The sequence below is a fragment of the Monodelphis domestica genome, chromosome 4 (assembly GCF_027887165.1).
Source record: "Monodelphis domestica isolate mMonDom1 chromosome 4, mMonDom1.pri, whole genome shotgun sequence".
In the NCBI taxonomy this organism is placed as follows: domain Eukaryota; kingdom Metazoa; phylum Chordata; class Mammalia; order Didelphimorphia; family Didelphidae; genus Monodelphis; species Monodelphis domestica.
Window position 1 is genome coordinate 64,576,393 of NC_077230.1, and position 15,617 is coordinate 64,592,009.

A 15,617-nucleotide genomic window follows, 5' to 3' on the forward strand; every position below is an offset into this window, starting at 1 on the left:
CTCCGAGTCCAACAGAATGGAGAAAACAACTCATGATAAAGAAAATGTTTGAAAAAGCATATATAATCTGGGCTTTTTTTTTTAAATGTATTTACTTTGGGTCATATTGGAAAAGCTAACAGCAGCTGTGACAAGGATGCTTTTATGTTAGCAGTGTCTATATTGTAGTTGTCTAAGAGGAACCAGTTCCATCAATCACCCCTCTGTTTCCCTCTGTTGCGTCACCTAGCAACATATATGAGATAACACACAGTTGAATATGGCCAGTGAGAACCAATAATAGGGCAACTTACTACAGATAACCATATACGTGGACTCAGAGAAAACGTATGCATTCTCACTAGTGGCCAAGGCTAATAACTCTGTAATGAGGGGTTTGGATTTTGTTTTTAAATGTAACTTGCAAAGCAGAAGTCATACCAATGGACAGGCACAAATTAAAAGAAATGCATCCTTTTCTGAAAAATCTTAACCACAGAATTTTAGTCACTGAAACATTTACATTGAAGAGTGGTTGCATTAAGCATAAATGTGGTGTTAATGAAGACATCCAATAGAAAAGGGAAAAAAATATGGTTTGCTTTTGTACTTGGAATGAGAAACACGTGCAAATACCCTACCCTGAGATTAGACAAAGGGCAGAGTGAGTATTCTTTCATGATTAGATTATGGTTACGCACTCAAAGTATGAGTAACATTGTTATGTTTTGGATCTCCCGGTTAAGTTTCTGCTCCTAGCACTGTTTGGCATTTTAGCCTTTGTGATTTGTGAAGTAAATGAAACTATAATTCATCATGGTCTTTATTCTGCCCTTCCTCTACCATACAGTTCCATAAACTGTAAGAGTTAAAATAGTGGGTTTGCCATAAACTGTGGCAGATAAAAGAGTGGTTGGCTTAAATTGTGACCGCAGAAAATATGGTTTCAAGCCAAGTGTCTTGTTTTAAATCAAATATAAGGTGGTCGCCAGGGAAAAATTCCCAAATATTAAATATACCCAAGTCAGCTGGGTTTTATAGAGATTTTAATTAATACAAATGAGGAATTAATGAAAGGGAGAGACAGAGAAAAAGGAAATAATGAGAAAATGGCTAGACCAGCCTATGCCAGCATGAGCCAGCCTAGGCTGAAAACCCTAAGAGAAAGATCAGTCAGTCTTTTATCAACTCACCACAAGATTTGTCCAAGCAAGATTCTAGTGTTCAGAGAGACACCAGTTCAGCTTTGGCCAGCTCAATCTCCAGAGAGAGTTCTCTGAGACAGAGTCCCGAGAGAGCTTGAAGTTCCAATCTCATCAAGCTGATGTCCCTATGCTTTCATTGACATCTGTGAGTTTATCTTAGCCTCTGGAGTTTTGTAAGGGGATGTCACTCAGAGGGGGCGAGGTGGCACAGTGGATAGAGCCCTGGGACTGGAGTCAGGAAGACCTGAGTTCAAATGCAATCAGAGACATTTACCAGCAATACAACTTCAAGCAAGTCACTTAAATTATGCTTGCTTCATTTTCTTCATGTGCAAGAAAGGAATAATAATCGAACCTACCATTCACAGTTGTTGTGAAGATCAAGTCCAGTATTTGTAATATGCTCACCGCAATGCCTAGTACATAGTTGGTGCTATATAAAAGCTAATTGTTATTATCATGATGTTTTGAGAGATTCTAAAATTCATATTTTACTACAACCTATGCATGTGTTCCTTCTCCAGTGATACCTTTTCCATTGACGTGTACTCATAATATGAATTTATCAGACTGAAATACCTTAGAATATGACTTTTAAATTTTTTGTCAATTAACAAATATTGATTTCCTCTCCCTCCAACCCCCTGATTCCAATTAAAAGTAAAAAAAAAAAACCTTATCATACATATGCATATATATAGTGTGGCAAAACAAATTCCCATATTGACCATGTCCAAAAATGTACAGACTGATGCAAAGTGAAGTGGACAGAGCCAGGAAAACAATTTCTATAACAACAGCATTGTAAAGACAAACAACTTGGGAAGCCCTAAGAACTCTGATCAATGCAATCAATGATCAGCCATAATTCCAGATAGCTAGAGGTGAAGAATATGATTTTCAAAAACGAACATTGGTAAATGTGAGTGAGGTAGAGATAACTTTCTCTTGTGTTTCATCCTCCTTCCACTGAAGTGCCACTCTGGTGCTTCTTTATGACTCAGAGATGAACCCCTTGTTGGTTCTCAAAGGTTAGGCCAACAGAGTGCAAATCTGGCAGGTTCTACACTTGAGCTGGAAAGAATTCAAAAATGGTCCTCAATCATGGACTGGAGGATACGTGTCTTTTGTCTAAGAACCAACACGTGGAGTTTTTTTGTTTGTTTGTTTCTTTTTTTTAACTATAGAACTTATAAAAGATATTGACTACATTATTGGGAGGTGTTGCCTATACTGGTATAGAGAATGCTCACATTGATGAAATCATGGCTATTTTGAAACACTCAAAGCTTCACTATTATTTGACCATGATCAATCTCAAAATGAGAATAAGGGGGCTGGATACAAGGCTTCAGCTTTCATAGCTCTTCACAGATGGTTCCTGAAAAGGTGAAACAGAGATCACCTCTTTACTAAAATTTCTTTTAATCAATCTTTCCTGAGTCAAGGTTCAGGTGAGTTTTATTTCAGAAAGGGTTGTTTCTATCACAACTACCACAGTGTGAATAGGTGAATGTTGAGTAGACAGGAAAATTTGCCCTCAGAATTTGCGACCATATAGCTTTCTGTTTGGGGAGGCTGTTTGTAGAGGGTAGATGATGAAATTAACAGCATATTGTCATAGAACAACCTTCTGCCTTGATCTTGGATAATTTTTTGTTAATATCCCTCTCAAGTATTACAGTGGGACTAACAAGAGGAAAAGCCCTAATAGTCAACTGATTTCTTCTGTGCTACAACACATTATTTCATTATTAGTAAAATAATGCAAAAGCAAATGCTAAGGATTTTTCCTCCTTAAACCCTTACCTTCCATCTTAGAATCAATGGTGTATATTTGGTTCCAAGGCAGAAGAATGGTAAGGCTAGGCAAAGGAGGTTAAGTGACTTGCCCAGGATCATACATCTAAGAAGTATCTGAGCTCAGATTTGAACCAAGGATCTCCCATCTCTGTGCCCAGCTCTCAATTCACTGAGCCTTTTGCTGCCCCTAAGGATTTTTCTTTATCATAAATGGAAAGTTGTGGCATCATGGGCCAGTCAAGTAGATAGGAGAGATCATACATTATATATTCAGTATATAATTTCTCATTTCTAAATAGGGAAGCAATTTGGTATAGCAAAAAGAGGACTCAGTGAAATTAAAAGTTATGTTTATATATCACAACTCTGCTATTTATTTATCAAAGAAAAGAATATCCATAAAACGTGTCCCAAACTTTGAAGCTCCGTATAAATGTTAGCTACTTGATTGTCTTGCTCCATAACTTTGAGAAAGTTATTTAGCCTCTCAGTGCCTAATTCTGAATTTGAAAAGGGAGATAGATGTGGGAGAGATGGTTCCTAATGGAATGTTCAGCTCTCCGTCAAATATGATAACCTGTAAATGACCTAAGCATTCCCAACAGGTAAATCTCCCTTTAAGAGGATTGATTTCTCTCCAGCCATTCCCACTTCTTGACCCCAGTGGAATGACTCTATTTTACTTGTCTAAGCTGGACTGAACTTTATGGATAATAAAGAAGCAAAGGAAAAGTAATTATCCTTATGATAATAACAACCACTCACATTTATATAGAGCTGTATGGTTTGCCAACTACTTTACAATTTTTTTCTCATTTTACCCTCACAATAGCACAAGAGAGAGGTGTTATTATTATCCCCATTTTTTTTACAGATGATGAAACTGAGGTGTGCAAAAGTTAAGTGATCACTTAGCCAGTGTATGCACTGCTAGTGAGGGTCTGAGCTTGGATACAAACTCAAGTCTTTCTGGCTCCACATAGAAAGCTCTATCCACTGTACTTTTGAAAATATAATAATAGAGGCAGATAGCTAGAAGAGCTAATTGAGACCCAGGCCTTTAGATGAGAGGAACTGGATTCAAATTTGATCTCAGATATTTCCTAGCTGGGTGACTTTGGGCAAGTCACTTCAACCCAATTGCCTAGCCTTTACAGCTCTTCTGCATTGGAACCGATAGCTTGGCATTGATTCCAAGACAGAAGGCAAGCATTTATTTAAATAAATAAGAAATAAATATATATAATAGCCAATTAATATCAAGTATATCTTAGGGTTAGTTATTTATGAGTACATGGCATAGCAGCCCCACAAATGGTCATTATTTGAGTCATAGCATAATAAACTCACTCTAGTCTATAAATTTTAGATCTTTGTTCGAGAGTGAAGCAGGGCTGATAGCTTTTGCTCTCTATTTCCCCCATCCTTTCTGTTAAAGTGTGATCAAGTGGAAGATGAACATTGTGAAAATTCAGAAAATTTTGCTGTCTTGAAATTTTAAACCTCTGCAGTGTAGTTCTGGAGCATCGAGGTTCTAGGTTTCTTCAGTGAAGATAAGCATGTCAGCACTAATCCTCTTAGTATAGGGTAAGATCCAAAATGATTTTAGATACACTTGTTTATGTGTCCAGAGGTAAAATCTGACTATAATTAGTATCATTCAACTAAATGACTTTAATAATATGAGTAACTTTATGGCACTATTTTTCTTAGAAATTATATGTACATATGAATTCATAAAACACATTACAATATCATTTCCATATTGTTTTTTAAACATTTGAATTGATATATAATTCTGCTTATAGAACATGTCTTCATAGCCCTTCAGCTAATAATATGAAAAAATTGCACAGAAGAAGAGTGCTAAGCAATGTAGAGATTTTGAAACAAAATTAAAAGGGGGCATAATAGCTCAAAAATAATTTCCTTAATAATGTGGATCTCCCTGGCAAATAAATAGATACCCCGGATGGAAATCTGACATCTCAAACTGCTCTTTTGGGGGATGGGAGAAAGACAGAGCTACTATTAAGTTTGCCTGCAATTTAGTTTTATTCAAACAGAAAGAATTTTTTAAACTAGTATATACTACGTTTGCCTACATATTAAAACATACTAAACTTACCCGTACATTATGGCATACTGACCAGCTACATGTGATCATAGGGACAGCAACACCATAAATCATTGCTTTGAGAATGAAGCAAACATACATTTTATGTAAAATAAAGTAAATGTGTGCTCATGTATTTCTGCACTGCATTCCTCATTGAATTTAGGGTCTTGGAAAACAGCCCCCTCCACAGAACCTGCCCATTATCTCCCTCAATTCTAGAGCATCTTTTAGCTACAGATTTCAGTTACCCTCACATTTCAGTCAAAAGATATGCCAAAGGTGACGCTAAAATAAGTTTGCTCCTTTTCCCTGTTTATTTGCCTTTTCAGAGGTTGTGTGGCATACTGAATAGAAGATAACTTCAGGGCCCCAAAGACCTGAGTTCAAGTCTTGCCTCTGACAAATACTAGCATTGCATGATGCTCGATAAATAACTACTAGGCAACTCTAAGACTATAATAGATGGAGAGTGTGACAAAATATTGGTAGAGAAAGTTGCCTTACCTGAGAGCCTTCATAAATAATCAAATTTAAGAGTTCACATGGACTTTAATGATGAACTAGCCTGACTCACTCATTTTACAGACAAAGAAACAGGACAACAGCAGAGAACGTCTTGTCCCAAATTATGCAAGTACAAAGAGCCAAGATTTAATCGTATATCTCCTGCCTCTCCAGTATAGTGCGTTTTCCACTGAATAGACATATATAGTAAACTTGGCTTTCTGGAACCATGAGGGAATGGGCTTTTTGAATATCCACCTTTCCTAAATAGCTGAGCTTATCCCTTTAAGCACCACATCATTGTTCATATTAGCCATCTGAGACAAAAATCTTTCCCAAAATGTAATATGCACTTCCATGCCTTTTTAGAAGAGCCCAGAGAGCACAATGTAACCTTTTCTTGATAACTGTATCTTTATCATGAACATCAATTATTAAGCTGTGCTATATATGAGAGGTGATAAATCTAGACAGCAATTCGTCTGAAGAAGACCTGCTCTTTCAAAATGAGTCCAGAGTAATACATGTTAGCCAATACAGTTTCCGTGATTGATTATAGGCTGTGTTTAGAGAGACATACTGTTTCAGAATAGAGAAGTGATGGTCTTTTCCTTGTCAGGCAACATCTGGAATATTTTGTTCAATTCCAAGTGTTACATTTTAGGAAAGACCAGTCAAAATAATAAACATCTTCGTGGGCTCTGGGGATTGAGAGCCAGGTTTTGGTTTCAAATCTGGCCTCAGACACTTCCCAGCTGTATGACCCTGGGCAAGTCACTTAACCCCCATTGCCTGGTCTTTACCACTCTTCTGCCTTGGAACCAACACATAGTATTATTCCTAAGACAGAAGGTAGGGATTTTTTTAAGTCTTCATGGTCATGCAATATAAAGACAGAAGGAAATTAGGGTCCCTAGTTCTAAAAAGGAATACCTAGATGGATGATGACGATAGCTAGTTTTATGTGTTTGTTATGGAGAAGAGGGATTTGATTTGTTCTTGGAGATTCTAGAGGTAGAGCTAAGGGCAGATAGGTGGCATAGAGGATAGAGTGCCAGTCCTGGTATCTGGAAGAATCATCTTCCTGAGTTCAAATCTGATCGCAGATACTTACTGTGTGACCCTGAGAAAGTCACTTAACCCTGGTTGCCTCCATTTCCTCATCTGTAAAATGAGCTGGAGAAGGAAATGACAAGCCATTCTAGTATTGTTGCTAAGAAAACCCCAAAGTGTCACAGAGTCAGACACAACTGAAACAGCTAAACAACCACAACAAGGGTGCCTAGTGTGGGAAAGTTGCAGAGAATTTGATTTACTGTCTTAACAAATAAAGCTATGTAAAAGTGAAATGGACAGATTCATTTTAGATTTTTTTTAGTTTTAATGGCCCCCATGGAAGCATGCTATATTGTGGTTATCCAATGGCTCCCTGTGGTCTCCAATAGAAACTTTGGGGGGGGGGGCGATAAAACCCTTAATAATTTAGTCTCTTAAAAAGAAACATATATATTTTCTTTAACATTCAGATGTCACAAATTTTTTTGACATACTTTTTAGCACTCTATTTAGGTCTATGTTTTTCCTTTTATTTAGCTCTCTGTATTTGTCTGGGTCTGAGAAAAGAATGTTAAAGCCTCCCACAATTTTGTTACTATCTTTACCTTTTTGCAATTCAATTATCCTTGGTGAAAATGCCATAAAATATTATTTAATAATGAAAAAAATAATAATTTAGTCTCTTCTTAATTTTGCAGACTTCTCATTCTCTACCATATTCTCTAAAGTCTAACTGTACTGATCTACTTACTATTCATCATATACAACACTCCTTCTTTTCAGCTCTCCTTCATAACTAGAAGGAACTCTTTCCTCAGTATCATCTCCTAGTTTTTATAACTTTACTCAAGGCTCATCTCAAGTCCCACCTTCTACTGGAGATCTTTCCTGGTTCAGCACTCATGCTGCAAGTGCCTTCCTTTTGAGACTAGCTTCCCTCTGCACTGTCTAATATTATGCATATACATCATTATCACATGTTCTCTCCCCACATCCCCATTGGAATGAGAGCTCCTTGAAGACAAGGACTGCATTTTTGTATCCCCTTTTTTGTATCCCCAATACTTATAGCACAGTGCCTGGAAAATACAAGTCCTTCCTAAAGGCTTGTGGACCTGCTTTTTATTTGGCAGCCTTTTTCAGTTTGAAGATTCTGTGATTCTGATTCTATAATATAGAATTGGCCTTGAGAGAAATGTATAAGACTTTTCCTCTATCCTAAGTGCCACTGGAATATTACGCTTTTTTGTGTGTTTATGACTCCTCTCATTCTTCCTGTGGCAGCATGCCTGCCTAAAATAATATTACCCACCTTGCATTTTTGGTGCTTTTATCTAAGATGGACTTAGAAACACTATAATCAAACACATAGTTTCCTAATGAGAGAGAACCTCAGGGACTTTGCCATTAGTACACTGCAGGAGTCTTGAAGGATGAACCTTGTGACTACTGTGCTCAGAGATTGTTTTTGCCTCCTTCCTCATTCTTGGTGGAAATAGCCAAGTTCCAGTTTGGTAAAGTGTCAGTGGTAAAGCCACCTTAATTCTGTTGGATAAACAGGATTAACAGTATTTCACATAGTAAACAAGAAGACCCTGGAGAATGTAACTTCTATTCTCTTGTTAGGATAAATGTAGAATAATCCACATTAAGATTCATGGAAATGAGTAGCACATATGTAATGATAATGACCAACACTTGCCTCAGTGAAGAGATAAGAAAACACACCTCCCTCCCTTCTTTGCAAAAGTAGGGAACCATGAGCATGGATCATCGTATATACTGTCAGATGTGTCTGATATATTTTTCTTTCTCTCATTTTTATTCTTTTCTTTCAAGAAATAATTCATTAGGAGGTAGTAGAACAACATATTTGAAAATGAAAGTTGTGTGAAATCCAAAGCTATTGGAGTTGGGGGTAGGATAGTTTGGGAGCTTGTATCATTCATGAAGCATGCTAGGTGATGGTACTGAGGGAGCCATCCCCTGCCATATACCTTGTGCCATGGATATTTCCAATGAAACATGTGCTTCAGCCTCTTGATAAAGTGCCAAACAATTAGAGGCAATTGGTTGATATCTTCCATGACAGGGGGTACTGTGTTAAAGAGGAATGACAGCTGAAAAAGAAGAGCCTCCAAAAAGTAGACTTAAAGGCAGAGAAAACTTCTGTTTTCATTTTCTTCTTCCTCTCTTCTAAACAAATGGCTATCCTCTGGCAACTCTTCATTTGACTTCCTGTAAGAGCAGACATAATTCACTTCCCCTGCCATGCCTCTCAATCTCTTTACCCACTCAGCAGGCAATAAGAAAACATCTAAGACCTGACCTCCAACACATACCTTCTGGGTCCATAGTGCAGGGACACCTTCTTCTACTGAAGGGCCTGATCTCCAGGTTCTCCCTGACTATGTTCATTGTGACACCATCCTAGAGCCCTACGTAAAAAGTCTCCTAAAGCTTGGGTATGGCTCATGTCCAGGATCTCCTTAAAATATATGAGCAGAAATCCTAGAAAGATATTGAATGTACAAAGTAGATCAACTATAGGACAGCTATTTCTTTCCCTCAATATAAAAGAAATACTTCAAATATAAAAAAACTTATAAGTGCATTATAGTTATACTCTTGCAGGAAACTGATATACTGAAAACATCAGAGACAGCTAAATAGTGACTTCATTTGCACTTTGGTCCTCAATTCTGTTGAAGCTACTCACATAAGATCCACAATTAGGACATGGCTTGGGCTCATCTTTCTGGTGGTGATCATCCTCTCAGAATTTTTTTTTCAGTCTGTCAGACAAGGTGCTATCTGTAAGTTTGAAGACAAGACCTATCTTATTTGTATTTGTACCACAAGCATTTAGCACAGTGTCTGGCATAGAGTAAGCACTTAATAAATACCCTATCTATTTATCACAATTCCCTCCTTATATACAGATGAGAATTGACATTCAAAAGGATTATGAAATGTAATATCTAGCAGCAAAACAGAGTTTTGAACTCAGGTCTCCTACTTCTTAGTCCTATAGCCTTTCCATTGCACTGGAATATCTCAAGGATAAACCAGGCTTGTGGATTGTCCTTCAGAGCCCTACCAGTTCTGTATGTGCTGCAGGGGTTCCCAATATCTTCATACCTCAGTTTTTGCATTTGTCCTACTATAGTGATCGTGCTAATTCATCATGTTATAATGAGGCTAATGCTCATGGTAGGAAGTGGGATAGGCAGCTATTCAGAGGTACACTGGCTCTTTCAAAACACTGGGGTGCTATTTTGTCCTTTCGCTTCAGTATTCACTGTTAGAACCATCACCAGGGTTGGTAAAATGCCTAGGAAGCTGTAAGAAAAATAATGCTTTCTAATTAGAGAGATCATATTCCAAAGAGTTCCAGGTACTTAAAATAACATTTAAAATAAATAATGCAGAGGTCTGGTGTGGTGGATTTTTTTTTATATGTAGCTGTTCCAATTTGCCAAATTGCAATCTTTGTGCTGATTCTGTTCTTTGATTGGTCACTTGTTTTCCAGCTTTGGGGAAATGAATTATTTTGATATAAGGCAAAACAGAAGTGCTGTCTTTCTACCCAGGTTTTAATTTTCTTTTTCTTTTAATTTCAGAACAACCATCTAAACCTGAAATTGTAAATAAAGCACAATTCTTGGAAACAGAACAACTGAAAAAGGTAAGACACATATTTCTTGCTTAACTAACTGCCTTAATTTCACCTAGTCTGAAGGGACTGATAATAGCTCCATAAGAATCCAAATTTGGTTCATTTGGAATAGGCAGGGGACCAGGAGCTTAAGGATTTGTGCAGGAGATGCAAGAAAGTTAATTCATCTCTCTTACAAAATGCCTGTAGTCCACTGTTAGAAAATATATCAATGAGAGCCAAAATAACCATTTCCAAATATTGTGTATGGGTGGATAATTTTAGCTCCAAACAGGCTGATTACTTTCTACTTGTTTTCTTCTCACTAACATAACTAAACATTTCTTTGTTAAAAGAAAAAAATGGCTTCCCTTCTATTAACCAATGTTTCAGTATGGTGAACATAATGTTTGTTCTAAACAATTTTTAATACAAATGCAATAAAATCATTAAGTAGCCTAGTCGTTGACTGGTAAGGTTGAATAATTGTGTATCGATGAAAGGACATTAGTAAATAACATTAGGGTGGACAGATCACTTCCATCCCTCACTGAGTCACTATTTTTTGTTTAAATAAATCAGTTAGACTTAAGTGTTAACATCACCTTCTATTTTGCAGTTGGGTGATTGTGTTTCAAAAGACAGTTATCCAGATGTCAACATTACATGGTACCGAAATGGAAAGATTTTGGACCCTTCAGAAGGTGAGTCAAAGTTCGGACTGGATATAAAACCTTGCTTCTAAATATTTTGCTAAATTTTGACCTATAGCTATTGGCCTTGTCACTTTAATTATCCATTAATCCATTATTTTTTCCCTAATGCCGATTTAATACTGCTGAAGAAGCAAGAGGAGCAAGGAAAATCATTTCAATGTGTGACATGTTCTCATAGTTAATTAAAGTGTGTGGGAGACAGTTCTGTAGGATTCTATTTCTACTTATACCATTGTTTTACGCTACAACACCAAAAAGATATCTGCCTTGCTGCATGTCACTCTCCCCACCTGTACAATGCCTATAGCAAGATGAAACTGCCTTTCGAATGTTTTGTAAAGTTTAAGTATTTTGAATCCAGATAAAAGAGCCTATCATTAATATTCCTTCTTTCTTCTAGATATGGTCACAGCTTTACGAAGACAAGTGGATCCAGCAACTCAACTCTCTACTGTAACGTCATCTCTAACATACAAGACAACAAAAAATGATATAAAGATACCATTTACATGTTCTGTGACATATTATGGTCCATCTGGCCAAAAAACAATTCATTCTGATCAAGCTTTCTTTGATATTTACTGTAAGTTACTCATTTTTCATATACCTAAAAAATAATTTTATCTATGTCAATTAATAAGCAAATGTTGGTGTTAGTAAACATCAAAGATTTTGGGTCAAAAGACCCAGATTCCAATCCTAGATCTGTCATTTTCTGAATGAATCAAAGTTCCCAAGCCATCTTAAAATGAAACAAGAATATTAAACATATTTAGAATTCTTAACACTTTTTTTATTTAACTTGACATACAATTGGCATAATAGAGTATTCTAACTAGAAAAGTCCCTAGATATTGTCTAATCTTAATCCTAGAACCTACAAGTACATTCTTCAAGTATTTATCAAATATACTTTCAAGTACTTATTCAAGGAGAATTGAACACGAAGCAATGTAGAAAAGTCTAATCATGTAAATTTAAACTTCATGCAAAGAAAACATTTCTAACAATAGGAGATATCCACAAATAGAATAGCTGCTTTGAGGGGCAATGAATTTCCTTTTACTGGTGGTCCTAAGGAAAAAAATAGAACTACCATTTGCTAGGTGTATTGTAGAAATAATGTTGATTAAGGTATAATAGATGACCTCTGAAGTCCTATCTGTGATTTCACAAATGTTTGATTGGAGTCCTGTTCTATGTCTTCATTTTACAAAGGAGTAAGTACTCGAGCAGTACTTGCCATTTATCATACAGCAAGCTAAATTTTCTGACTCTTAATTCTGTGTGCTTTCTATCTTATTACTTCACAATTCAACATTAGGAGTACAATGTATTTGGTTGGGGCCAGGGAGAATAGTGGTTTTTCTTCAACTAAGAAGCATAACAAACTCTCTAAAGTGAAAATGTGCTTGAAATTCCAATAATGGCAAGCTCTGTTCAAGAAAAAAAATCTATCAATCCAGTTCCCATCTGTTCCTCACAAATGGTGAAAATGCCAGTGAGGCCAAGGAAAATTTCCAAATCACCTATGTTTTATTTTCTGTGTTATAAAACAATTAGAAACTGGTTTGAGTTTGCACTAGAAAAAGTTAAAAGTACAACGCTTCTCATGAGAAAAACAAAATATGCCTTAAACTAACCAAATAGGAAACTGTTGAGCCAACAAACCCAGATCTTTCCTTTTCACTTAGAAAGTAGTATTGCTCTTCTGAAGTAAATTCATTTTATTTGTCCAATTAATGGCAGAACACAAGACAAACTTTTCCCAAGCAGTATATATGGTAATTAGCATTACTGATACTACTAACTGCAAATTTCTAAGTAGGTGAGGCTGTCAATGTGGTTTATATAATTTGAGGTGAGGAAAAAAGGGTTATAGAGAGAACAGACTGGGAAGAGTAGAAGGGAGAAAGCATGAAACTGGAAATTATGTGGGATCACCATGGTTGGCTCAACCCACTGAATATTTTTGAGAAAGGCAATGTGTAGTAACTATAGACAAAAATCCTTACTTTCAAAGAGCTTATATAGCATAGCCACATAGGTGGGTCATGTGAACGAAAAGGTTAATAGCAATATAAAAACCATTGCCTAAGTGCTATAAGTAGCTCAATTTAACAAAAACATGGTTCATTTAGGATGATAGTGAGATATATCAAGGAGATGGAGGTTGATCTAGATTCTGGATGCCAAGTTTGGAATTAACTCTATATGTGATTGGCGTCCATTTAATCAGGAATCAACATTCAAAAAATAGCATTATAGGAATATTAATCTGGTAGTGTATGGAATGGATTGGAATAGTGTATGGAATTGAATCTGGTGTATGGAATGGATTGGAAGAGAGGTTGGAGATAGGGAGACCAATTAGAAGCCTAACAAGCCTTAGACCAGAATGATAGCAGTGGGGTGGTTTGTGCCACTTTGTATTTATGTGACCTTTCAGAAGCCATTGAAACTTTGCCCGGGCCTCTGTTTTCTTACTTGGAAAAAGAAGGTGGGTTACATGATGGCTAAGATCCCTTCCAGTTCTAATATCTAATCCCAACAGCACTGTGAAAAAAAGTTACAAGGTTTAATGACTGACTGGATGTAAGACTTAGGCAGAAAATTTCAGATCTCTAGGTCCTACATTTAAGTATTGGAAAACTCAAGAGATGGTCTAGAAGAGGGATAACAGCATGGTGCAGTTAAAATGTCACACAGAAAATGTACATCACATATCACATACCACTACCAGATTAATTTTCCTATAATGCTGCTTTTGGAATATTGATTCCTAATTAAATTGATGCCAATTACATGGAGAGTCAATTCCAGACTTTGTAGTATGACATCCAGAATCAAGGTCGACCTCAAAATTACCCTAAATGAACCATGTTTCTGTCAAACTAATCTACTCATGGCAATGTCCTATAGCTAATCAATGAAAGAACTAGAGGCTGGAGAAGACTGGGGCACTTGTGGTTGCTATCAGAACTTTGAAAGCATTGGTATGTGGAAGGATTACAATTGTTTTGCTTGATCCTAGAGGCGATGAATAGAAATGGCAGAGAGATAGATATTAGATCATTTGAAGATCAACAGAATTCCTACTATCCAAAGTCGAATTCCCTCTCCTCAGATTGTGAGTGTCCCATTACTAGAACCCTTTAACATTAGAAATGAATAGGATTATCAATAGACAGAAAAATTGCTCTTAATCCCTCCAAGAATTCCCAAATTCTGGATCTTCTAGAGGATGGAAAATTAATTATCAAAAAAGTAATAGAAAGTCCTGAACAAGCATAGGTTAGACTAGATAGTCTATGATGCCTCTTCCTCTTTTGAAGGTCTGTGGCTTTGAGTCAAATATAATGATGATGCCAATACTCTGAAATATTTAGCAATTTACTTATTATGTCTTTGATTTGATCAATATGGGGATTTTTAAAATAAGGAACTTCCTTTCCCAATGCAGACTGACCTGCCAGGTAGCATTGGAGATCTCTCTTGGACATTAAAAAATTAATTGATTTGCCCCAGGTCCTATAGCCAGTAGATGTCAGAGACAGGACTTGAACTCATGCCTTCCTGAACCCAAAGATAATTTTCAATTCATTATCCTGCACTGCTTCTCTCCAGTGTCTTAAGATTTTCAAAGTTCTTTATGCACATTTTCTCAAATAATTCTCACAATGTCCCTAGGATATGTTACTATCAGCATTATTGTCCTTATGTTACAGATGAGAAATTTGAATCTCAGGGAGATTTAGAGGCTTGATGAATAGAAGAACAATGTTGCTCCTGATAGGATCAGAAAAGCCAAGAAGGAGCTGTCATTTTGAGAAGGATGAGAAGTTTCATTTTAGTTATATTGAGTTCTTTCCAGAATATTCCTGTTAAACTGCCAATTTGATGCCTGGGAATGTGATAATATATTATCTCCATTATCCCAGGTTAACATATTCGTTTCCTAGTGAAGAGCAAGACTATGAACAAAAAGAACACAGAACACATTAGAGCTGATAGAGGGAAAGGAATGGAAATGATTTAAATCTCCAGATGGAGGTGGGAGGGTAAGCTCCAGTAGGGTGACATGTCTTGGGCAGTAATGGTACAACATGAGAATAGAAATTGGGGAATGGAGGAAATGAGATAGAATGGGTATGTAGGATACAGAAAGGAAAGAAAATAGTGTCAAAGACAAACTTTTTGCATTTTATAATGCATTTTTCACAATCCCCATCATGGTGACTATTGGTTAAGAATCAAGGGAAAGAGACTAACTTAATTACCCTCTTAGTCCTGTTTCTGACATTCTCTAGACTTCAAAATCATGCATCCCCTCTACTTTATCCCCAGAACTCTACTCTATTTTCCAACTCCCTTTTGGTTGAAGAGCTATACTATTAGAATCCTCAAGGAAGAGACAATGAATTTAATGATAAATAAGATTTACGTAGTGCTTTAAGGTTTACAAAGTTACATGCATGTTTATGTATGTATGTATAAAATCTCATGTCCACATATACTCTGAAGAGAAGAGTAATCACATGAGAACATTCTAGGTGAGATGCAGGCTGATCAGAGGG

At 36.5% G+C, this 15,617-nt stretch overlaps 1 protein-coding gene across 5 annotated transcripts in view; it reads left to right on the plus strand.

Annotated features, from left to right (window-relative positions):
* ALCAM (activated leukocyte cell adhesion molecule) overlaps positions 1-15,617 on the plus strand; it is a 244,055-nt gene that overhangs the window by 192,646 nt on the left and 35,792 nt on the right. For all 5 annotated transcript variants that reach the window (XR_008911097.1, XR_008911096.1, XM_056793421.1 and 2 more), the window contains exons 4-6: positions 10,290-10,354; positions 10,944-11,028; positions 11,441-11,623. Coding sequence is in view for 3 of the 5 variants with exons in the window: in XM_056793421.1 (XP_056649399.1) it covers positions 10,290-10,354; positions 10,944-11,028; positions 11,441-11,623 (333 nt within the window). In the remaining 2 variants the exon portion in view is untranslated. The remainder of the gene's footprint in view (positions 1-10,289; positions 10,355-10,943; positions 11,029-11,440; positions 11,624-15,617) is intronic.